Below are 23,638 nucleotides of genomic sequence, written 5' to 3' on the forward strand. Positions count from 1 at the left end.
ACAAAATGTCGCAGAAATTTCAAGTGTAAATTTGGGTTGAAATCTTCTTATCCGGTGGTGAAAAAGTCCGTCTTTTGAAAATATAATTCAGTTATATTGAACTTGTGGCGCCAGTCTTTGAGATTTCCATTACTTATTAAAAGGCTGAAAAGGGGGGCCTTGCGAGCAGATTGGAGGTTGTGTCTGAGTGTAGATGCATTTTTGTAGTTTGTCTTTCTTTTTTTGTGTTTGACTTTTGAGGTATTTCAGGAAGGAAATCACTATGGGGGAAAAGTGTCCCGAATATAATCTGGTTTAAAAGAAAAATGCCAAAAACAGTAGCCTACTTGTCAGATTCCGTTGCCTCTTACTTCGTTTTCAATGTACACAATACGTATTAACATTCAAGATCTATTCAGTAATGTAATCTCTTTTTGACAATACTTAGGCCTACCCATAATTCTGAAAGTAAATTTTCTGTTTTGTTCTGCTCTTCTTAAAATAGAGGAAGGCCCCCTACCAATCTTATTTGTTTTTAAGAGGAAAATCGGTTTCACCTTCACAAAGACAAAAACAAAACCATTAAAACCGACGAAACACTTGGGTGGGATGACGTTTCCAATTTCTATGGGGCATGGCCTAAATAGTCGCAGGCCAACAATGAAGAATTTAGATATTTAGCGAGATATGGGTTTTCTCTTACAAAAGGAACAAGATTGCAAAATGGAGAAATCAGAATGATGGTTTTTAAAAGGTTTTCCGGCCAATTCGACTAATCCATGGGATCTGCACTTATTCTACACACAGGCTCTATTCAGTTAAAGACTGAGCATGACATATTACTTTGCTTCGGGCATTGCAACTGCGAATACAATGAAATAGAAAATAATTGCGACCATAGGGCAGTCGATCTTGCAAATGAGCTAAAAGGTCTAACACGGTACGGGTGACCGGGCATTTTAATTTGCCGCCGCCGTCCTTCGTTTTGTGTCGTTTGTGATGAAACAAACTTCCCAACGCAGTGAAGACATGTTGGACTGATGTGATAGCTTCGACACTAAACCGAAAACACGGCTCATGGCACCCCATTTGTAATCGATGTTCTTCTTTTTAGCGCCTTGAAGCACCCCTTGGGTGGATATGTTTTTGCACATTATAAATGTTTTTATTATTATTATTTAAAAAAAGTACTATCATACAATCAAATAAATCTACCGGTGAACATTTTATTTCAAAAGATAGTCGCGTTTTTGAGATATCGCTGAAACTCTGCAGCGATTGTCCTCGCAGGAAAAATAATACTTAGCAGAAAACCCAATCTGTGAAGCGTTACCGCGGAAAACGTTTCTCATAATAACCCTTTTTCCATCATCCGTTTGAAGCGTCCAGAAGCTGCTGCCTGTATGCATTACTTCTTACAACGTACATGTTTATTACCATCGTTTCCAAACATACATTATAGACCATTAATTAGGTAATATTATTGCTGAACTTCCGAACTGTAATGTGAAGAGAAACCTGAATGAACATAATGCCTACGGCAGCAACCCTTTTTCCTCAAGCAGCTAGCCGACAACAGCAGTCGCGACCAGTGCAAAAAGGTCATACGGCCCTCTGTTGAAAGGTATTTGTGAACGCAAGCCTCGTCCCCAAAATTACTCGGTACTCCTGTAGCTGCAATACTACCGGATATAGGGGACGAGAGAAGAATAAAGTGGTATTCAACTGAAATGAACGAGGTTGTATGTGTAAATGTTTGTGTACAATTTGTATGCTTCGCTGATGCTGGATTGCTGGTTTCTTTCCATTCCATTATGTATTCAGTCATAAATGATAACGTCAGTCAAAGGTAAGTTTCTTCCTTCAGGGTTAATTTAATCTTTATTATCCATGAGGGATAGTATGTCCTTGGTCAGTTTTCCGGTGTGTTTGTTATGGTTAAAATTATTATTCAATTCATGTTAATTGTTATTGAATTGACATTGATGATAAGTTATTTTTTTATTGACATTGTTTTTTGTATTTGTACTTACTTGTAGGTTGTGAGAAAATAGAAATAGCTGTTGCAAACAACTTACCAACCAAATGGATTGAGAGTATAAATGCAAACAATAGTTAATGGCCTTGGTTTCGACCCTAGCAGAGTCTTTCTCGAAGGCCATTTTAGCCTTCGAGAAAGACTCTGCTAGGGTCGAAACGTCAGGCCATTAACTATTTTTTGTAATTAATTTGTATTAAAATTAAATACAGTAAAGTATTGTATTTTTTTGTAATTTGTATTTTGTACGTAAACTAGAATTAGTAATTTTTATTGTGGTGTTTTGTCATGATTGTTTTCTACTACTACTACTACTAGCAAATTATGGCCAATCAATCAAAACAAAATTCTTCAGCAAGGGGTGGGAGTGTCTTCGATCATGGAGGAAGAACTCCTCCAGAGTCCATGCTTCGATAATGTTGAAGCAGCACTAGTAGAAGAAAGGAAGAAGAAGAAGAAAGATTGTAATGTAGTTTGTACCAATAAATATGCTAGCCTCACCACAGATTTTTCTCAATTGTCAAATTGACGAAAGGCATTGCCATTGTGATTGTGCTGTGGGAAGGAAAAGGGGGCATTATTATTGTAATAAAACAAGCCCCCTTTTCCTTCCCACAATGCCCTTCGACTATCAAGAAAAAATCAGCCAGGCAGGTCTAGCTAGTAGGAGTAGTGACGCCATGCTCAGGATGCTATTGGCTGCGACGTGTACAAATCGAGGAAATTCGAGATTTTGTTCATGAAATTACCAAACAGAAACAAAACAAGCACACCAATTTTTGCGCTATGTGCTCTCCATTAACAAAGAGCTCTGCAGCTGATTTCGCAAAACGCAAGGATTAATCCTATCTCAAGTCAAGGAGTCAAGTTAACTTTAGGATGGATTCAATGTGTCCTACTGTCTATGGATACAGAAATTAACTCGTTTTAAGCAATAAGATTAATCCTAAGTTAGGAAAAGTTTGGTGAAATCGACGGCTGGATGTGACAACTTGGGAGCATCACGCTCAGTCATACACAAACTATTTTTAGCTCTAGCGTGAATAAGATTGGGGAGATAAATGTCACAGTCATTGCATAATGAAATGCTTGAGAATTAACTTCTTTGCTTTTTCAAATCTTCCATTAATTTGTTAGTTGATGAATCTGATGCAGCCTGTATAACGAATGATACAAGCAAGATGTCCCAGACTGTGACTATGACGGAGACAGGTGTCAGGTAAGTTTGCTAGTTCAAACCAGATTGTTGAGGTATTTAGAATTAGATCCATACTAAAAAATGTGTTTTTAAAAGTACCAAAATCCCACCGACAATTTTGTCTTTCATTTATCTGACCAATGTAGCGATAACATCGTAAAACATAATTGTATTTGGATTTTGCACCTTTTCGGTTGTTTGTTAAATTACTATCACTTTGATATTATTATTATTTCACATTTACAAAGGAGCACTGTCGATGGGATCACAGCGAGACATTAAAAAGGACATAGAAGCCATTTTCATTGAAGCCATTTTCATAGAAGCCATTTTCATAGAAGCCATTTTCATTTTGCAACGGCCAAAGTTTCCATTTGTATCCGTTTTAAATAAAGTCGGTGAGAATTTGTTTTTTGGTGCTCCAAGTCCCAAACCAGGGGCAACAGAGGCAATTGCCTCCCTGGCCTGCTTGTTACTCAAGGCCTGCAAGGAAAGTAAACAGGTGAAGGCTGCACAGTCAGTAATTCTGTATTTTGTTTACTTTTTTTTTTTGACAGTGCCCTCGAGGGGTCACCAAGACATAGTAAACACATGGGTGATACGGAGACAGTTGTGTTCAGTAACTGCAAGTCTGGACTCGGTGAGTAGTCTTACTCCTTGGTAGGAGACTAGTCTGTTCCAATATTAAGGTATTCCTTGAGAATAGTCTAAATATTCAGGATTTCCACTGGAAAATCTTAAGGTCTGTTGGAAACTATTTTACTTGTTGCAATGGAACAGATTTTGTGTTTGCTGAAGGCCTGATATACACTGAAGCAATGGAGGCTAATGCTTTTATGACACCCAGTTATTTTTCCCAGGTCAGCGCCCGACGTGTGAATTATTACTCTTAAAGATTACATTTTATTTCACTTAGATCTTTCACAACTACAGTGTCAATTGTCATAATATTTTGGGTGTTGTGGCTAAGCGGTCTATTTCACCGGACTCAAGCTCTGGTGTTGTCAGTAGTAGAGTGAGGGTTTAAAATACCAGTCATTACACTTGTGCCCATTAGCAAGACACTTGAGCCCGGTTCATACTTCCTGCGAATGCAAATGCGAATGTGAATTTGACGTCACACCCTCCTTTCACAGCGATTATTCGCAAGGGAGTTGAACAGAGTTAAACAAAGTTCAACTGCTGCGAATTGTACGATACGAATTTGTGACGTCAAGATTTGCTTCGCATTCGCATTCGCAGGAAGTATGATCCGGGCTTAAAACATAATTCTTTTGTTAACAACTGGGAAGTGGTCAGGTGAATGCCTTCTGCTCTACCAACCAGGCTCCTAAAGTGTTTCAGCCCAAGGGGTATATGGCAATGTGGCCCTGGTGGCATTTGATTTGGGTTGACGGCTCAAATCAGTTTATTGTAAGGCCTCACCTTGAAGTGGCCATCTGGGGCCAATTTCATAGAGCTGCTTAAGAAAAAAAATTGCTTTTCTAAGCATTAAATAGCTTGCTTATTTTACACTTTTAGTTACTGGCAGAAATTTCCTTCCATATACATTGCTTTTGAGTGGTATTTAGCTGTTGTTTACTTTAGCATAACAATTGAGTGGAGTTTTGGCCTGTAACCTGGTTTTACTAAGCAAGGATTTTTTTGCAAGCAGCTCTATGAAATTGGGCCCAGGGGCCGATTTCACAAAGCAATACAAGTCATCGCAAGACAAATTTTCAGTATCACCATAGTGATTTGTATTGTGACATCACACTTTACTAAGCAACTGCGATTGATTTGCAGTTACGATTAATTTTAGATCTTTGTGAAATCGGCCCCAGGCCTTGTAAATTAGGTGATACCTCATAAAAACAAAACTGTACAAAGATTTCTAAATTCTCAATCCATCTATTTTGTAAAATTACAATGTAGGTACATGACAAAGTAAATATTGATAAGTCATCCATGGTTTCACTTTCTCGTAATCCTCCAGGAATTAAGATTATCGGAGGTAAGAGTGAGATTGAAGAAGGAAGGGATTATGGCATCTTCATTAGACGGATTATCCCTAGAGGACTAGCTGAACAAAGCGGTAAGTAGTTTAAATTGTCAAACCACTCGGCCATTTTTCTTAAGGCAGCGAATACATATTGATTAGTTGTTCTGCTACACTTAGGTATTATCTTCAAAACTATACATTGCTTTGTTTCAGGACGTCTTTGTGAAGGGGACCAGATTCTCAGTGTGAATGGTGAAAGCTTACTGCGGGTTTCCAATGAACAGTAAGTAAACCACGATACTATCAGACAACAAGAAACAACAATTTTACAGTAACTGTGTTTAGTCTCTGAGCTGAGGTCCTATCTTTGATCAAGTTTCCCTGTTCCGCCGGGAGGAGAATATTTTGAAGAAAGTTAAAGGTTGAAGGACATTGGAAAGCTCCTGGCCTAAACATGAATAAATTGTCTAATTATCTTTTTTATTTCAGGGCAGTCCAGTATCTTCGTAATGCATCGGCGACCAATAACGTCACTATGGTGATAACAAGGAATGCGTCTGCAACGTGAGTACCACAGCTAATCTTACAAACCATCTTATATAGATCTTATATAGACTTGTCACTCTCCTGAGTGTCATTTTGGGTGTCAAAATCGTATACAACCATGCACAAAAAAGAGTTGACACCCAAAAATGCGCGCATTGTTCGGCGGCACGTTCTGTATTGTGTGAGAAGTCAATAGCTCCTCCCCCTTGCATAACGCGAAACGCCACAGGTACGCTGAGGTTATGCGCATGTTTTGTCTGATGATCTGCCTCCTTTTTGAGAGTGTGACGTCATATGCAATGGGTCTATTGCCTTGAAGTCGCAAGCTGCTGCTAAATCAAGCTCAAGGAGATCCACTCAACTCATGTCTTGTTATCTCCGTTTTTTCTTGACAGACACAAATTTTCATTGCTGTTAGAAAGTCAACTTGCCAACACGAGAAACACTTTCAACTTGGATTCACAGTCGGTTTCATCAGATCAAGCGTCAGATAGCAATGATGGAGGTGAGTTAATGATTTAAAGAGAATGTGTAGATTTGGTAATCACTCTTAAGCCGGCCTCGGGTTGACCTTGCGTCAACAAAAAACAGTCGGCGACTGACTTTTCAGGATCACACTGCGCCTGGGAACTTTTCAGTTGTCGATTATTTACGACCTGAGCGTAACTGCGGTGATTTTAAGACAATCTTAAACAGTCGCAGCTTGACAAAATTAACAGTTCCAGAGTAGAACAATTTCAACTTGTACGATGTGATCCCGACGGTCGGGAACCAATTGCAGGCGCACGATTTCTCAGTAATTGTGACCTGAGCATATTTTGTCTGCGCATTGCCGACGGTTTGTTGCGGGCACAAGAAAATCGTAGGTCGACCTGAGGCCGGCTTTAAAGTTAATGGAAATACAAACCTTTGGTGAGAAACCTACAGCAGCTTTCGAAGCTATAAAGTATTTTTAAAAAACATTTCACTTTGAAGAGCTGTTGAAGGAAACAGTTTTTATGCCCCAAATATTGAATCTGAGATTGTGTATTCTTATTGGGGATTTGTTTTCCTGCTTGGACATTCACTCTGGTGATATCTCAAAAACAGATGTTATTTTGATTGTGTATATCTACATTTCTATAGGGTTACACAAATCAAACGGTTCTTAAAACCAAAGTTATTCTTTGCCTTAAAGTGGCGTTGGCTGAACTAAGTAATCTGTTTGTAGTACATCATTAAAAGCAAACAGCCACAGCCACTGATGCTATATTTGGCTGCAATTTGCAATTATTGAAGCCCCCTTTATAATAAGACCTTCGTTAATATCTTTGTCCTATATCTCGTTAGCGAACTAATGACCACACGCACTTTTGTTAATTTAAATAGATTTTTTTTTTATATGATTCATCATTAAAAGTATTTGAATCTCAGCACAGTCAAGGACACAAACAAGTTATGCAAATCCTGTCTTGGGCCCATTTGTTTATATATGTTCTCTCAAATTTAGACTTTCAAACAGCTATTTTTGTAGATTGAGTTAGTTAATGGGCTTTCTGGTGAGGGAATTGCATGAAAACATCTGCCAATTTTAATTGGTTGTTTACCAAAAGAAATTATTATCTGGATGCTGATCTTATTTCATGTCTATCAGACATGTACAAACGATTTTCCATGTTACATAAATTTTCTGCATTGTTAGTGGTATGTGCTTTTTTTATTTTTTTTAATCGGCATTATAAAAACAGAAATCCTTACATAAATTTCTTTCACCTAAAATCAGTCCAAGACAACAAAAAAATACATTTGTTGAAACAAATTATTGCTTAAGCAGAAAATATTGGTTAACTTAATAATCGGGTACTTTCCTTTGGAAATGAGCCCAATACCAGTCAAGGATGGTACATGTGACATTGCATTTGGCTGGTAATCTGATTCTAGGCCCCTAGAATTTTAACTATTTTTTATTAAAAGCACCATCCAACCAGCATGTAAATAGATAATTCAGTAGTAAAATCCTTGAGACTTTAAACTTTCTTTTAACTTCTTAGCTCCAAGACGTTGGTCATCCCAGAGAGAAAGAAACTCAACCCAGTCTCCATCTCCAAGTGTAATTTCCTCTTCAGGACCTGGAGATCTCAGTCCTGAGTATGCTAATATCAGGTAAGAAAAATCTTATAGTTTTGTCAATGGGGTTTTCCTTCCCTTTTTAGCTTAAAGCCATTATACACTTTCGGCACAGAAAAAAAAAAAATCACAGATTTTACAGAAGGTAATGGTGAAAGACTTCTCTTGAAATATTATTCCATGAAATGCTTTACTTTCCGAGAAAACATTAAAACAATTATCAATTCTCGTTGTTGAGAATTTCCGATTTATTTTACACATGTCATGACATGGCGAAACGTGCGGAAACAAGGGGTTGGGTTTTCCCCGTTATTTTCTCCCGACGCCGATGACCGATTGAGCCTAAATTTTCACAGGTTTGTTATTTTTATACCAGTTGTGATACACGAAGTGTGGGCCTTTGGACAATACTGTTTACCGAAAGTGTCCAATGGCTTTAAGATAGTTGAATGACTGAAGTAATAACTACATTTATAATACAAATAATGAATGTTTTTGTGTGCAATGGTGAGACTAGTTAATAAAGGGTAGAATGAAAGTGCCGCGGTACAGTCCTAAAATGCATGGCTTGCAGGAAACAATTTCGTCCAGCAAGTTTACAGGCAGTGGACATTATTGGTAATTACTCATAATAATTATTAGCATAAAACCGTTCTCGGTGACAAGTAATGGGGAGAGGTTGATGGCATAAAACATTGTGAGAAACGGCTCCCTCTGAAGTGCCATGGTTTTCGAGAAAGAAGTAATTTTCTACGAATTTGATTTTGAGACCTCAGATTTAGAATTTGAGGTCTCGAAATCAACCATCTAAACGCACACAACTTCGTGTGACTAGGGTGTTTTTTTCTTTCATTATTATCTCGCAAGTTCGATGACCGATCGAGCTCAAATTTTCACAGGTTCGTTATTTTATGCATATGTTGAGATACACTAACTGTGAGGGCTGGTCTTTGACAATTACCAATAGTGTCCAGTGTCTTTAAGTACATAATAAATGTGCACACGTGAATGCTAATACTGAGTAGCAAATGATGATTTTTGAGGAGCAACTGATACAGTGTGTGGCATCATGCTATGCCGTACATGGGAAATCATTTACTGGCTTCTGACATTGCGCCATGTAAATGTTTGATTAATGAATGCTGTGTGACAAAATAACTCTCTAATCAGATGATCTACTCTCCTACTCAAGGTGTTGTTCTATAGGCAGTTGTTAAAAGAGTGAAGCAAAGAGTGCAGGGGTGGATTTTACAAAGAGTTAGGACTAGTCTTATCTTGAGTTAGGACCAGTTACTCGTCCTAACTGAGGACTATCCATGCAATTTGTATATATCTCCTAGGACTAGTCCTAAGTTAGTCCTAACTCTTTGTGAAATCGACCCCAGTACAGTTAAAAAAAAATCAAAAATCTGAACTTGTGGTATTTTAGCTGGTTACCTATTTGTGCTGTATCAAAAGTTTATTATTGTATTTTTTATCAGAGTACCAAACGCACGTGAGATTGTTATAAATAAGCTGAGTGGTCTAGGGCTGAGTATAGCGGGAGGTATCGATCGCTCTGATGGGCCATCGATATACATCCAAAATGTTCATCAAGACGGAGATTGTTACAGGGTAAGTTGTAGTTTATTGCACAAGGGTGAGTAGAATACAGGTTACACACAAGTACTTCTGTGTCCCATTTGCCACAAGGCCATACGCACAGGCGCTTTATTTGTTTGTATTATTCCATGAGTGTGGTTGGAGAAAAATTTATCTTCAAGCAAACTTCCTGTACAGCTAAAAAATACCGCAATACGCAGAGTTAGAGCTGCGCATTACACAGGATGGTACAATGTATATGGATCATCACACTGTTGTTGCCATGGATCATCCAATCAGAATCAAGGATTTATGTTTGCTTATTCTGCTTGGCTTGTTGATGACGTTCAATCAAATTAGCATTTAATTTGACCTTTTGACTGGCACAAAATTCCTCTTTGGAATGTACAGACGCGTGTAATTTTGCTGTTCGATAATGTCATCAAATGAAATTTTATTTTACACCATTTTAACAAAAGGTTTAGAAACTTGTAGAACCTTTTTGATTGAAAACCATTGAGAGGATGAGTTTCAATGTTCCAAATCTTGATTTCAGGATGGGCGATTGAGAGTTGGTGATCGTCTGTTGTCCGTTAACGGAGAATCCTTGACAGGTCTGACTAATGAAGTAGCTGTGAGGATCCTAACCCGAGAATCACTCAGGTAATGCATACATCTAAAGTATAATCTGTCATACAGCTATCTTATCTTCCACTTTGGTGTGTATTATTTGTCTTTTACCCTCCACCAATATGTATGAAAGAGAAGGTTACATTTGGTTTTCAATCTTTAAGTTAATGCCAATAGACTGTGCAAGTCTCGCACGTAGCGAAAACGAGAACTTAATTCAAAAAAAAGTATATTTTTGTACAAAACCAAATTGTATTGAAATTGTTATTTGTTAAAAAATTCTTAAAGATTATTATTTTTAACGTACTTTTTGTATAATTATTATTTTAATTCATGTACATAGTAATTGTTTTGTTTAAATTAACGTAAATATTATACATTTATCGGGACGAGGATCGCTGTTCGACATCGACTTGGATGGTTTTTTTAACAAACCCCGTTTGTGAATCACGTCCAATTGGTGCGATCATCACATAGGTTCAGCGATAATGGGAACGTCAATTGGGTAATATTCTTAATTGTTTAGAGTAAACCGGAAACTGGAGGTCAAGTTTTTTTCTTTAGTTTTCTTCGTTAATTTGTTGAATTGATTTTACTTTTCTGTTTTTAATCGCTTATTTTTACATTCCCAAGAACATATTCACTTTTTAGAGTCATAACTTATGTTAAATTAAAATTACTGACAGAACAAAATCTCCCCAACGTAAAACTCCATTAGGTTGGGACCACAATGGTCCCGGAAGTTCAATTTCTCGCGAGACTTGCACAGTCTATAACAACTTTTGGTTAGTAGCCTACAGCAGCTTTCAATAGTATGAAGCATGTTGAGAAACATTTCACTTCAAAGTAATTTGGTTAGGTTTTTGTGCTCCAAAATTTGAATCTGAGAAGCAATACTGTCAGTAACTTTTTAAATAGCGCTTTATACACCTAAAGGGCGTCTCAAAGTGCTTCCAACATTAGTACCCCTGGTCACTGGGCCATTTAATTAACTCCTTTAACCATCTCAGATCCCTGGGCAGCCAGTGCTGCCAAATTTTTAGCACACTAATCTAAATCAATCACAAGAACCATCTCTGCCCTTACAGTAACCCATTCACCCCTGGGTGGAGAGAAGCAATTACAGTTAAGTGTCTCAGGGACACAAGTGTCAAGACCAGGATTCGAACCCACACCCTGCTGAACAGATAAACCAGAGCTTGAGTTTGGTGCTCTTATCTGCTCGGCCACGACACCCCATGACGTACTCTGTGTTTATTCTTTGCAGAAGTGACATCAGTACCCTTCGTCTTGTCTACATTCCTGGTGGTTCTCCCATGATGCATCACGGTCATCCGTCTCGACAAACACCTAGTTCCAGCTACGCCTCTTCCCCGAGCTCAAACCCATCACCTCAACGATACCTATCTGAGCCCGGTAACCAACAACCGCAAGGGTTACCACACACTGGGACAAGCCACCCGCAACCCAGTAGACAGTCCCCCTATGGGGGTGTAGGGTTTCCCCCTTCACCCCAGATGGGAATGTCGCCAATGAATGGTCATGACCAAGGCAATGGATTAGTCTCTTCACAAGCAGTTAATCAGTCCACTTCACCACCATTGTATGGACAGGCAATGATCAACGGTTACCCATTATCAAGTAAGACTTGTGATTGACCCATCCTTTACTTTCGTAACTCGTGGAAAAACTATAACCTCTTTTTGCACACCTAAAAATCTGACATACACGAATGAAATCACTAACAAAATGTAAACAATGTATTATTATTATTATTACTATTACTCCATGTTACTAGGCATTCTTTGCTTACACAGCTAGCACAGACATTCAGCACATCGTACGTAGTAAGCGAAGGATGGTAAGCGTAAGCGAAGAATTCAAAAGAAGAAAATAATTTAATAGATGTTAAATTTGCATCGGGGATAAAGAATATTAATTTTGGTTTTTAACCAAACACCGATGTGTGTTAGCACTGTATACTCGGTACTTTCCCTAGTCCTGTGAAAAAATATCACAGGCATGTTACTCGGGTGGGATTCGAACCCACGACCCTTGCAATTCTAGAGCAGTGTCTTACCAACTAGACTACCGAGGTTGCCCGGTAGCTAGAGGCAGTTCGAATCCTATGTTTTGGCAGCGGATACCGCAACGATATAAAAGATGTTAAATTTGCATCGGGGATAAAGAATATTAATTTTGGTTTTTACCCATACACCGATGTGTGTTAATAATCATTCCTTTTTATTTAGCAGAAAGATGCTGAACATTTTTACACTACAAAAAAAAACAATTTGGGCCACCAAATTTTGTGACAGCTCAGTACATTTTTTCAACTTTAACTGCTGCCTAGGAGACATTTAAACTAATTCTGACCCCTGCACAGTTGACTTAAGTTACCATTGAGGCTGAAAGGATTAACATGCACAGTTTATTGTGTGTGCTCACTAGTGAAATGTCATTATTTGTTTTTATTTCCCAAATAGCTCTTACCCAACCAGCTCCCTCCCATCTTGCTATGCCATTACATCTTCAACAACGTCTTCACATTCAACCAGCTCTGTCTTCAACTCCACAAACTGAAAACATTAACGGTAAATGCTTGTCTTTTTCAATGTTGTACTCTAGGCCTACGTAGCTTTGTATAATATAAAGTTGTTAGTTTGTTCATCTGCCTGTGGGAATCTAATTTCTATGTTTTGTAAAATGTGGAAAAAAATAATTGAAATTTATTGAAAAGAAGTGTGCATTTTGGTTGTTGTTTTTTGTTTTGTTTTTTGAGCTTGTAAACTTAAGGTTTTACCAAAGACCTAAGAAACTGATGTACACTTGTTTTTCTTCATAAAAATCAGGCATGAAATTCTTCCTACTTAAAAGTCTGATTTCCTATTTTGGTTTGCCCTAAGAGAAGTCAGCAAAACGGTTATTAAATAGAGCATGAAAAGTATGTAAAGTAAGACTTGAAGGTCTGCATGGTAGAAGGATAGTAAGAAAATTTTCGCAGTGACACCATGCAGGAGTGCGTTTTGGCAACCCCAACCAAAGCCCAACCAACTTAGCAAGTCAGTTACCGGTTGTTTTGAACAGCATCGTCACCGCGCTCAACCGAACGCGCGAAAACGCTCAACCGATCATCAACGTTTCTGGTTGGGGTCGCCAAAACGCACTCCAGGTAAATCTCTTTTGAGTGATGATGGTTCCGAGAAGAGGACTTCAAAGACTCAAGTTTCCTGACACTACACCGAGTATACTGTCCGAACTGTTGACTCCTCTTTTTTTTTTCTTTTTTTTTTTTTTCTTACAATGTTCAAGTGTACACTAAGGCCAGTTCATACTCGCTGTATTTCCACTGAGTACACAGCGCACAGACCCCATGCTGGAGACGGAGCCCAAGTCGGGGTTTGATAATGCCCCAACCCTGATCATATTATTAATTTTCTAATTTTGTATCATCAGGACATCACAACCGTGTACCCCAACCACACAGCACACAGCCTGAGCCGTCTCCAGTCCTGCCTCCTAACAGTATTACCATGGCAACCCAAAATCATGGCCAATCAGCATCTTCATTAGCCACTCCCACTATCGCTACATCATCACCAAGCCCCGCCCGTCCAAGGGGGATGTCTCGAAGTAGACGATTGTCCCTTGATCCTCATGTGAGATTAAGGGTCGACAAACTGGAAGTGGTAAGTCCAACTAGATTACAGGCTAATAAACCATACGGTGCGTGTTAGATTAGAATTCATATTGTTTGCTAAAAATTGTTCATGGCCTGACGTTACGTCCCTAGCACAGTCTTTCCCGAAGGTTAAATGACAACACAATAAACTCTAACAGGATTGGTGTTTTGTCATTTAGCCTTCAAGAAAGACTCTGCTAGGTCAGGGCCCAATTTCATAGAACTGCTCAAGCACAAAATTTTGCTTAAGCCAAATAATCCTTGCTTAGTAACATCAGATTACCGGCCAAGACTCCACTCAATTGTTATGCTAAGGGAACAACAGCTAATTACCAGTCACAATCAATGTATATGGCATAACATTTTGGCCAGTAACATGTGTAAAATAAGCGAGCTGTTTTCGTGCTTAAGCAAAATTTTTGCTTAAGCAGCTCTATGAAATTGGCCCCTGGTCATAAATATCTGTTTGCATTTATACCACAGGTCCTTTTAGTTGGTAAGCAGTTTGCAACAGCTTATTCTATTTTCACTTAAATATAGCTATGTACAATGACGTGCTTGATAAAAAACTACCGTTTAAATTTGAAATCCTCAGACTATCGAGGCATTTGCTATGTCACATGATTTGGGCAAGCTTTTGCCTAGTTACATTAGAGACGGTGAACACCCCTACACAGTTCTGAATGAACGTGCATGGCAAAATGGTACAAGGGTTTGCTCATCTGGAGTTCACAGATTTTTTGATGGAAACTGAATAAAAACTCTCTTTTGAGTAGTGTAAGTTCTGGAAAGAACTGGTGGTTGACATCTCAACGTTTCGATTAGTATGCTCGGATCGTCTTCAGAAGAACAGCATTCTACGCAAAAGAGAGATTTCCACATGGCGTTACTACAGACCTCACCTAATTATACTCCCACCATGCCAAGTTTAAAATCCTACCTACGTATCACTTGTACTTTCCACATTTATACTGACAAGTCAACCTGCAAGTCATTCTTTATCTGTATACTCAAGTTTCGTAAAAAGTTTTGTAATGTATCAAAATTTGTGATGGCTGTGCATTGAATAAACAAACCTACTCTAATTTTAACATCCCACTTAGGCTTTGAAATATCTTGGGATAGATCCATCTGAAGAGGAAAAGATGGAACTGAGAAGACGACTGCAAGTGGACCAATCTGGAATGGTGCCATATGGAGGTGATATATTTGTTATATCTGTGCTCGTAATAAACAGGGTTTGCATGCAATTCACTTTCAAGTACATCTCTATGTAGAATAGTGTGAAGAGAAAACAAATTCTTACATTTTTAGGGGGGAGGGAGGGGGTATTGACAAAGTGTGCAGTTTGACTGCTTGTAAAAATAGGAATAATTGTGAAGAGCCTCCTTAGTATACCTTCTAATACACCCGTTTTATTTCCATCTACTTCAGTCTTTGTTGCAGTCTCCAGAGAGTTATTCAAGATGCAGCTTGATGAAAGTGTTCTAGGAGCGGGGTCATTGACCTTTGCAGCCCATGACGTCACTGACTTTGCAGAGCCGCCACCATTCCAACAACAGGTAAAATACTTGTGATTCAAACATGAGCCCAAGTTCAGAGACCTGCCTAAGTACAGAAATATGTTGCTTACTAGAATAGGTTACCAGCCAAAATACCATGAAATGTGTACTGTTTGTGACTGGTTACCTGCACAGATTTCCACATAGCTGTCATTTTCTGCTAAGCTGGTATATGAAGAAGTTTATTACACCACTGGTATTAAACAACTTGACCCATCGTTTGTTGTAAGGATCAGACAAGTACTTTAGGACCAATGAGTTCGATATTTCAACTCGCTATGTGTATGCTTTCATGTTAGATTCTTACATCTAACATCAACAGTATTACATGCATAGAGGATATTACAGATGTTTCTCTGACAGTCATTCTACAAAAAATCCTAAGTTCGGAATTCCATGTTTTCCTTGTGCATAATGAGTCTTGCACAACTCTTTAAAATGAAAATTTATGCCAAGCAGTGCACGCAACACGGATACATGAAACTTTATGCATTGCTTGGCGTGTATGTTAATTTTACGTGTTACGCATTATGCATTAAAAAAAAAACAGACGCATGGATTTCCGGCGTAACAAAGTACAATGTTTTTATTATTAATTTTGTTTTTTTACCTGTACACCGATGTGTGTTAGCACTGTATACTCAGTACTTTCCCGAGTCCTGTGAAAAAATATCACAGGCATGTTACTCGGGTGGGATTCGAACCCACGACCCTTGCACTTTTAGAGCAGTGTCTTTACCAACTAGACTACCGAGGTTGCCTGTTAGCTAGAGGCAGTTCGAATCCTATGTTTTGGCAGCCGGTACCGCAACGATAATATAATTTTGTTTTTGTTTTAGCCACAGCGCGCAAGTCTAGACACAGTACCGAGTGGTGAGTTAGAAACGATGAGGAGACAACGAGATGAAGCACTCAGAGAAGTGGAAAGATTAAAAGTAAGTCACTCGCAATCTATCAGTTTAGGGTTTATGGTCAATCTATAACTACTAGGCAGAATTGACCCTGCTTTGATGAAAAATCACAAATTTAAAACTAAAAGAAATTGAAACTAACCCTGCTACTATATATCTTCACAGGGATGCAGACATGGAAATTTGTGCTTTTGTAATATTTTGTATGCGTCTGAAATGTTTTCCAGAAATGTTTTGTACGCATCCATCGACTTTTTAAATATTTTTTAATTTGTTAAAGGTACAACTTCAAGAGAAAGATCGATCCTTCAATTTAGCCGAGGAAGAGTTACTCAGAATTCGCAAGGTTTGTGTCACTCCGATATTATTAACAAAAGTAAAGTTCAAAGTTGGTGTTTTTTGTTTGAAAAAAATCGTAGCTCCTGAACCAAACTGGATTTTAACAAAACATTTTGAAACCATTTTTAAACCATCAAAAATTTCTTCCAAAAACCTTTGAAATGCTACACAGAGTGTGACCCCAATCGACCTTGACTTTTAGTATAAACCAGAAAGTGAAGTTTTATACTGAAAACAGTTTAAACTTAGTTGGATTTGAAACTTTGCATGGTGGAATTAGATTTAGGTGAAGTTTTACAGTAACACTATGTGAACATCTCTTTTGAGTAGAGTTGGTTCTGAATAAAACTGGTGTTTGAATTTTTTTCAGAACAAACACTAATCAAAAAAGATTTTCACATGTTGTTTTTGCAAGACTCACCTTATTAACGCCAAAAGTCTGAACCCGACATTGGATTGATAATGTTAAAATGTCGTCACCAATTCATTCAATCGTAATTTGAAGACATCACTCACGAACACCTTGTTTTGTTATGAGCAAAAGGTAGAATTTTATTTCAATCTTATTTTGGAATTCCTTGGTTTTCTTCAGGAGGCTCAAGGGGCCATCCATGAGAGTAGAGCCTTGAAGAGTCGAGTCCATCTCGCTGAAGCTGCCCAACACGAGGCTCGTAATATTGAGATAGACTACGAAGAGGTTGTTCATCTATTGGAAGCTGAAGTTGAAAGGTTACAACGGAGGAGTAATAAGACACCACCAAAGGTAGAATACTTCTCACTTTTATTTTCAGAAAGTAATGACTGAGCAAATTTACTCGTTGAAACAAATATTTTTTGTTACAAACCTTTTAAACGATTTTGATTTTTGTTTCTTAGTCTGTTCTGTTTTGAAATTTAGCAAATTGACAGAACAGCAAATGTTCAGAAAGCCGTGAACTAAATAAATGGTGTAAAAAAAAGAATTGTCTTTAAACTTTTGAGTTTGTTTCAAACTATCAATTGTGTCATATATGGGTTTGAGTCCCAGTCGTTAAACTTGTGTCCTTGAGCAAGATACTTAAATACAACCTTTTTTCCCTTTGGATGGGAAATTAAGCTGTAGGTCCATTTTATGTTAATGGTTGTGCACATAAGAGAACCCAGAACACTTTATCATGGAAGAATAGGGGTAAACTTTTGCTTACAGGTTTCCTTTAAGGAATGATTTAAGGCCCAGTGACCAGGGGTAATAATGTCGGAAGCGCTTTGAGACACCCCTCGGGCGTGAAAAGCGCTATATAAAAACGGTCTATTATTATTACTATATACATTCATATTGATATCAAACCATGTTTTATATTGTGCTATTTTAAATACAGCATCAAGTTTGCTTGAAGATAAACTCATAATCGCACCCAGCCTTTGGAAAAAGACATGGCGCATCTGCTTCCCATATCCAACTTGGCCTTCTGACTCAATGGAAATAGGATGCAGAAGTGCTATAGTTTTACTGTACTCCACAAGTGCTTGTATGATAACTAATATTATGTACATGTATTTCTTTATGTTCAAGTCAAATCCAGTTGATATCGAGAACCTGCAGAAGAGATTGGCAATTCTGAGCTGTGAGCTGAGGAAAGCTGCTATCAGCAAGAGAACATATGAAGTAGCAACAGAGAACTTACTCCAGTTTGCTGAGGTAGGTATTAATGGAATGGTAACAGGTGTTGAATAGTGAGGGATTGGGTAGGGGCATCATTGACCTCCGTCAGGCTGAGGTTGATGAGAGAACATATGAAGTAGCAGCAGAGAATTTACTGCAGTTTGCTGAGGTAGGTATTAACAGAATGAAAACAGGTGTTAAATAGGGGCGGAATGGGTAGGGGCATCATTGGCCTTCGTCAGGCTGAGGTAGGAAAAGTAATGAGACCAATTCAGAACTGACTCCGCGGTACAGTTAATTACGAATACGATCCTATAAGCTAAAGTAGTAGTCCAAGTCTATTTTCTATACCATCTGCCCTGGTAATAGTTAAAAAGCAGGACAGTTCTTTTCAGAACTGAGAAGTCTCCCGAACCCCCAATTATCTACTCCGCGACAGTAAAATAAAGCAAGACATTTCTCTAAGAGCAAACTCTACCTGGAAAGTAGATACACACATGGTGTTACCGCAAACCAAATATACATAACCATTCATAATTGTTGTCATGTCTGTCTAAATGACACTGCTGACTACAAAGACAGTGGACACTATTGGTAATTATCAAAGACCAGTCTTCTCACTTGGTGTATCTCAACATATGCATAAAATAACATGTGAACATTTGAGCTCAATTGGTCGTCGAAGTTGGGAGATAATAATAACAGAAGAAAAAACCTTGTCACACGAAGTTGTGTGTGTTTAGATGGTTGATTTCGAGACCTCAAGTTCTAAATCTGAGGTCTCGAAATCAAATTCGTGAAAATTACTTCTTTCTCAAAAACTATGTCACTTCAGAGGGAGCCGTTTCTCACAATGTTTTGTACCATCAACCTCTCCCCATTACTCGTTACCAAGTAAGGGTTTATGCTATTGATTATTTTGAGTAATTACCAATAGTGTCCTCTGCCTTTAAGCACAGTTTTAAAAGAAAAGATACGATCGAGTACCAAGAAAAAAATGATATCTGTTTTCTGAGGTTGGGTTGGGCGACCTTGCCTTTCCTTCAAGCTTAGGTTGATAACAGTTGATAGGAAGTACACAGAGAAAACTTAAACCCCTTTTAGCTGAGACAGGGTTGGGGTTAAGTATGGTCAGAGAATGATAATGGGTGTAAGATAGGGGTGGGATGGGCATTGGCATCCTTCCCCTTTTCTTAAAAGTGAGTTTTATAACAGTAGATATGAAGTAGACAAAAAATAAAATGAACACTTTTTGCTGGGGTAGGGTTTGGTCAGAGAATGATAACGATTGTAAAGTATAGGTGTCCTTGCCCTTCCAGTTAAAGTTGTTACTGGGCCCAATTGGATAGAGCTGCTTAAGTACAAAATTTGATCAAGCTTAACAAATCCTTGCTCAGTAAAATTAGATTACCTGACAAGACTCCACTCATTTGTTATGCTAAGTAAACAACAGTTAAATACAAAGCAATGTATATGGCATGAATTTTTTGCCAGTATGTGCAAAATAAGCAAGCTATTTTTGTACCTAAGCAAAATGTGTGCTCAAGCAACTCTATGAAATTTGCCCCTGGTTAAAAATACCTTTAGCATCAATTTAACAGATTTTGAGCCGTACACGTAAAAGATTTGTGTTATTATTATTAATCTTTTATTGATTATTTTAATTACCATAATCGATATATCCCTGCTATCATACACATCCAGTCTGCAACTTGCATGCAATGCATCATCAAATCAAGATAAATCACTACCTGTCACAATGTCATAATTAATCATAGAGAATTAATAATAATAATAATAATAATAATAATAATAATAACTTTCGCTTTATATAGCGCCTAATAATTAACACTTAATTCTCTAAGCGCTTTACAAAGAAGTACACTATAAATCAACAACAACATAAATATAAGGGGACAAATAACACCACTACAAGCATAACGATACAACAATACAAAATCCCACATTTCCTCTAGATTTATCTCCGTCTTATCAACCATTAATTTCTCCACGCAGGTTGTTCATGAGTACTCCAGTAACGGGCCTAATTCCATGAGTAGCGGCCCCAGGGGGCGTGGGGAGAGTGCCAGACGGGGTAATACTGGCTTCATTCCCCCTGGGTATCTGGCTAAACATAGCAAGCATGGTCCCTTTAATCTCGCCACTGAGGCTAAGGAAACTGTGAAGGCTGTCAAGAAACTGCTGGAAGTTGAGCGTAAGTTTTTTTTTCTGTTTGTGTTTTTTTGCAGCAGTATTTTCATTCTGAATTGTTGTGAGGTTTTGGAACAATAACTTTTCTTTGAAAATATCATTGTTTTCTTTATTTTCCAAGGTTGGGCCAAATCAGTTTAACTTGGTTTCCGTGGCCTCTGCATCGTAAAATTTATTTAAAAAAATAAAAATAAATATAGGTTCATTTATTAAACATTAGAAAACTCCAAATAAACAGGGAAATGCTAAAAGGACTAAAGGCTAATAAACAAAATATACATCAAAAACCAAAATTAAAAGTTACTGGTTGTATGGCTTTTGACTGGCATCCCTGAATAAAGATAAAACAATATTGGGAGACCACAATTTTACCACAATGACATGAGTGAAGATTTTATAATTTTTTTTTTTTTTTTTTAACCCATGAGAAGACTAGGGACTAAACTTTTTTGTTGAACAACATAAAATAAAAAATAAAAAGTAGAATTACATTGACAACTAAAAATATCGTTTTGTTTTCATTTTGTAGCTTTGCCTTATGGTTGGGAGGAAGCCTACACAGCGGACGGTATGAAGTACTTCTTAAAGTAAGTACATCAATCTAAAGGAATAATAAAAAATTTCAAATCTAGAGGATGAAAACCTATACTTGTTGATTACGTTATCCAATTTAACTGTGACGTCATAAGACATTGTCAAGAATATGTCCCACATTAGAATGTATGGTTTCTATACCATCTTTTTCTGTGCATTGACCATCTTTTGAATCTGTACTGACCTTAACTATGTCTCAAGAATCTCTGGTCTTCGTTCTTGAATTAAGGGTAATAGTGAGGGTCACTTGTACGAGGAAAATGTAAATTTCTAGTGGAACTTTTTCTCCCGGTTTGACTAGCCACTGGAGTTTATTAACGGGATGGTCAAGTATCAAGATAACATTCATGATAACTTTGTTATAACCCATTCTAAATCCACCTGGCTTATAAGAATATAATGCTCTATCATGATACCATGATAGTATCTTGGGAGGAAGCTAAGTGGTCAAGTATCAAGAGGTTTGTAAGCTAAGTGGTCAAGTTTCGAGATAACATTCATGATACCCTTATTATAACCTGTTCTAAATCTGCCTCACTGAGAGTTGATGCTCTATTATGATACCATAATAGTATAGAGTAAGGTTTGTAAGCGAAGTGGTCAAGTATCAAGATAGTATTTGTGATACCCTTCTTTTATTTTTTTCTAAATCTGCCTTTCTTATAAGAGGAGATGCTCTTTTATGATACCATGGTAGTATCTTGGGAGGTTTGTTAGCGAAGCGGTCAAGTGAAAAGATAACGTGCTTGATACCCTTGTTATAACCTGTTCCAAATCCAGAGTAGATGCTCTATTATGATACTGTGACAGTACCATTGGATGTTTATAAACAAAATGGTCATTTCTAGCAGCTTGCTTATATACAACTGGGAATTATTTAGTATTTTAAGGGGCTTCCGTCAGTGCCTTCATAAATTCTCAGGCATGGGATCAAATGTTTGGTGCATTTAAAAACTTATTTGAGTGCTGATTTCATTGATTGATGTGTTTGGGGTTTTTTTGCCTCCACGATTTTGATTTTTCTTTATATTCCTGTATTGATGTTATTTATTTTTTTATTTTTTTTACAGTCATGTGACCCAGGGTACAACATGGATTCACCCGATCTCAAACGTCAATCATCTGCCGAATATCGAAGAGAATGCCCAAGAACTGCCCGAAACAAGAGCATAAAGCGCAATATATAAACCATTTATCATCGTTATTATTATAATAATGTCTCTAGCCAGTCACAATGTGCCTGGAGGTCATAAGTCAAAAGTTACAGAATTTAAATTCAAGACACAAAGAGTATCAGATAAAACCTGAATCAACAGCGAGAATGATCTAGCCAATCACAAAGGTGCCTGAAGGTCAGATGTCACAGTTATCCCCATTGAACAGTACTGGAGTAAGAGTGTTTAAAAACAATAGATCAGATGAAGGAGGTGTCACCAGCCAATCACAAAGCTGTCAAATGTCACATGTACCATACTTGAACAGTAGCAAAGCAAGAGTGTTAAATAATAAGCCTGTATTTAAAAGTGCTGTCACTGGCCAATCGCAGAGGAAATTACTTAACAGTATTTTCTGTTTAACAGCTTCATGAAGTTGGCCTCTGATGTATTTTTATTTGTAGAGTGAAGTTAAACTTGAAGTGTACTTCTTTTTCAAATATTGTACTATTTTTTTGTACATAGGTGTACTTGAGTGGTTGTGTGTCCAACTGGCTGTCTTAAACTGAAGCAAATTTTGTATATTTGTAATTATAATACTTCCAATAATTTATCTAATGTTAATAAGAACAAGTCTCAAAAAAGTACAAAAATATTATTTGAAAATGCTCTTTTCTACACATAGCACATAATGTACTTATCGTTTTACAATATTTTTGTGCCGTGGCCATTTCATCATAATGTAATCGAATTGTCAGCTATGGCTGTTTCTAAGAGTGTTACCAAGGACGTCCTATACTTCAATGCATACTCTGTTTGATCCAGCCTTAGCCGTAGCCGCTAATTCAGACACAGCCCTAATGAGTGCTGGAAGGGAATTTAGCTGGTTCTTTTTTTATATTATTATTCATTATCATTCCATATGACATATTAGTATTCCTTACTAGAACTAGCATATTGTATTCTCTTATGCAAACATCTTATCAACACATTTAATTTATGTAAATGCAAAAGCAAACAATAATGAAATGGTTGAAGGGGCCATGACCAAACCAGGTTTGTGGTTGTATATGGATTTATGAACTCTAACCCAGTTACAGATTGTATACGAGGCAGGGGGCGGCAGGGCTGCTTGTAGTAACTGTGGCAATAAAATTATTTAATGTTAAATTTATATACAGTGGTACACCTTTGTATTGCAGCATTAAATTTCGGGATCAGAACAGGTTTGTGTCTGGCTGTGCCTGGCTGTAAATTGAATTATGAACTCTCACCCAGTTACAGATAATATTCAGAGGGAGTGCATGCTTGTAGTAACTGGGTGGGAGTTAGTATTATCATAGAGTAATGGTATTATGCAGCTACATACATTGCATGCATTGATCATGACAACACAACCCCTTTAATTACTTCACGTTTCGACCCCGCAGAAGTATTTGATAAAAGTTCTTGATTTGAACGTGGAATGGTGAATTGAAACCCTT

The 23,638-nt window shown here is 37.6% G+C and overlaps 1 protein-coding gene across 2 annotated transcripts; it reads left to right on the plus strand.

The window, feature by feature from the left end:
- The first annotated feature begins 1,729 nt into the window (after nucleotides 1-1,729).
- Nucleotides 1,730-23,377, plus strand: LOC139936491 (syntaxin-binding protein 4-like). Of its 2 annotated transcripts, none has more exons than XM_071931323.1 (22): nucleotides 1,730-1,817; nucleotides 3,155-3,236; nucleotides 3,773-3,855; nucleotides 5,191-5,289; nucleotides 5,410-5,479; nucleotides 5,686-5,760; nucleotides 6,138-6,247; nucleotides 7,773-7,884; nucleotides 9,330-9,462; nucleotides 9,986-10,092; nucleotides 11,327-11,700; nucleotides 12,546-12,653; nucleotides 13,516-13,748; nucleotides 14,845-14,941; nucleotides 15,176-15,303; nucleotides 16,143-16,238; nucleotides 16,495-16,560; nucleotides 17,146-17,316; nucleotides 18,106-18,231; nucleotides 20,212-20,410; nucleotides 20,936-20,993; nucleotides 22,071-23,377. In XM_071931323.1, exons 2-22 carry the CDS (start codon nucleotides 3,199-3,201, stop codon nucleotides 22,171-22,173), a joined length of 2,586 nt encoding a protein of 861 aa, XP_071787424.1. In that variant the 5' UTR covers nucleotides 1,730-1,817; nucleotides 3,155-3,198; the 3' UTR covers nucleotides 22,174-23,377. The 2 variants fall into 2 exon arrangements, with proteins under 2 accessions (XP_071787424.1, XP_071787423.1); XM_071931322.1 differs by having other exon boundaries at nucleotides 1,744-1,828.
- Nucleotides 23,378-23,638: the final 261 nt, after the last annotated feature.

Source organism: Asterias amurensis, chromosome 4, assembly GCF_032118995.1.
Source record: "Asterias amurensis chromosome 4, ASM3211899v1".
In the NCBI taxonomy this organism is placed as follows: domain Eukaryota; kingdom Metazoa; phylum Echinodermata; class Asteroidea; order Forcipulatida; family Asteriidae; genus Asterias; species Asterias amurensis.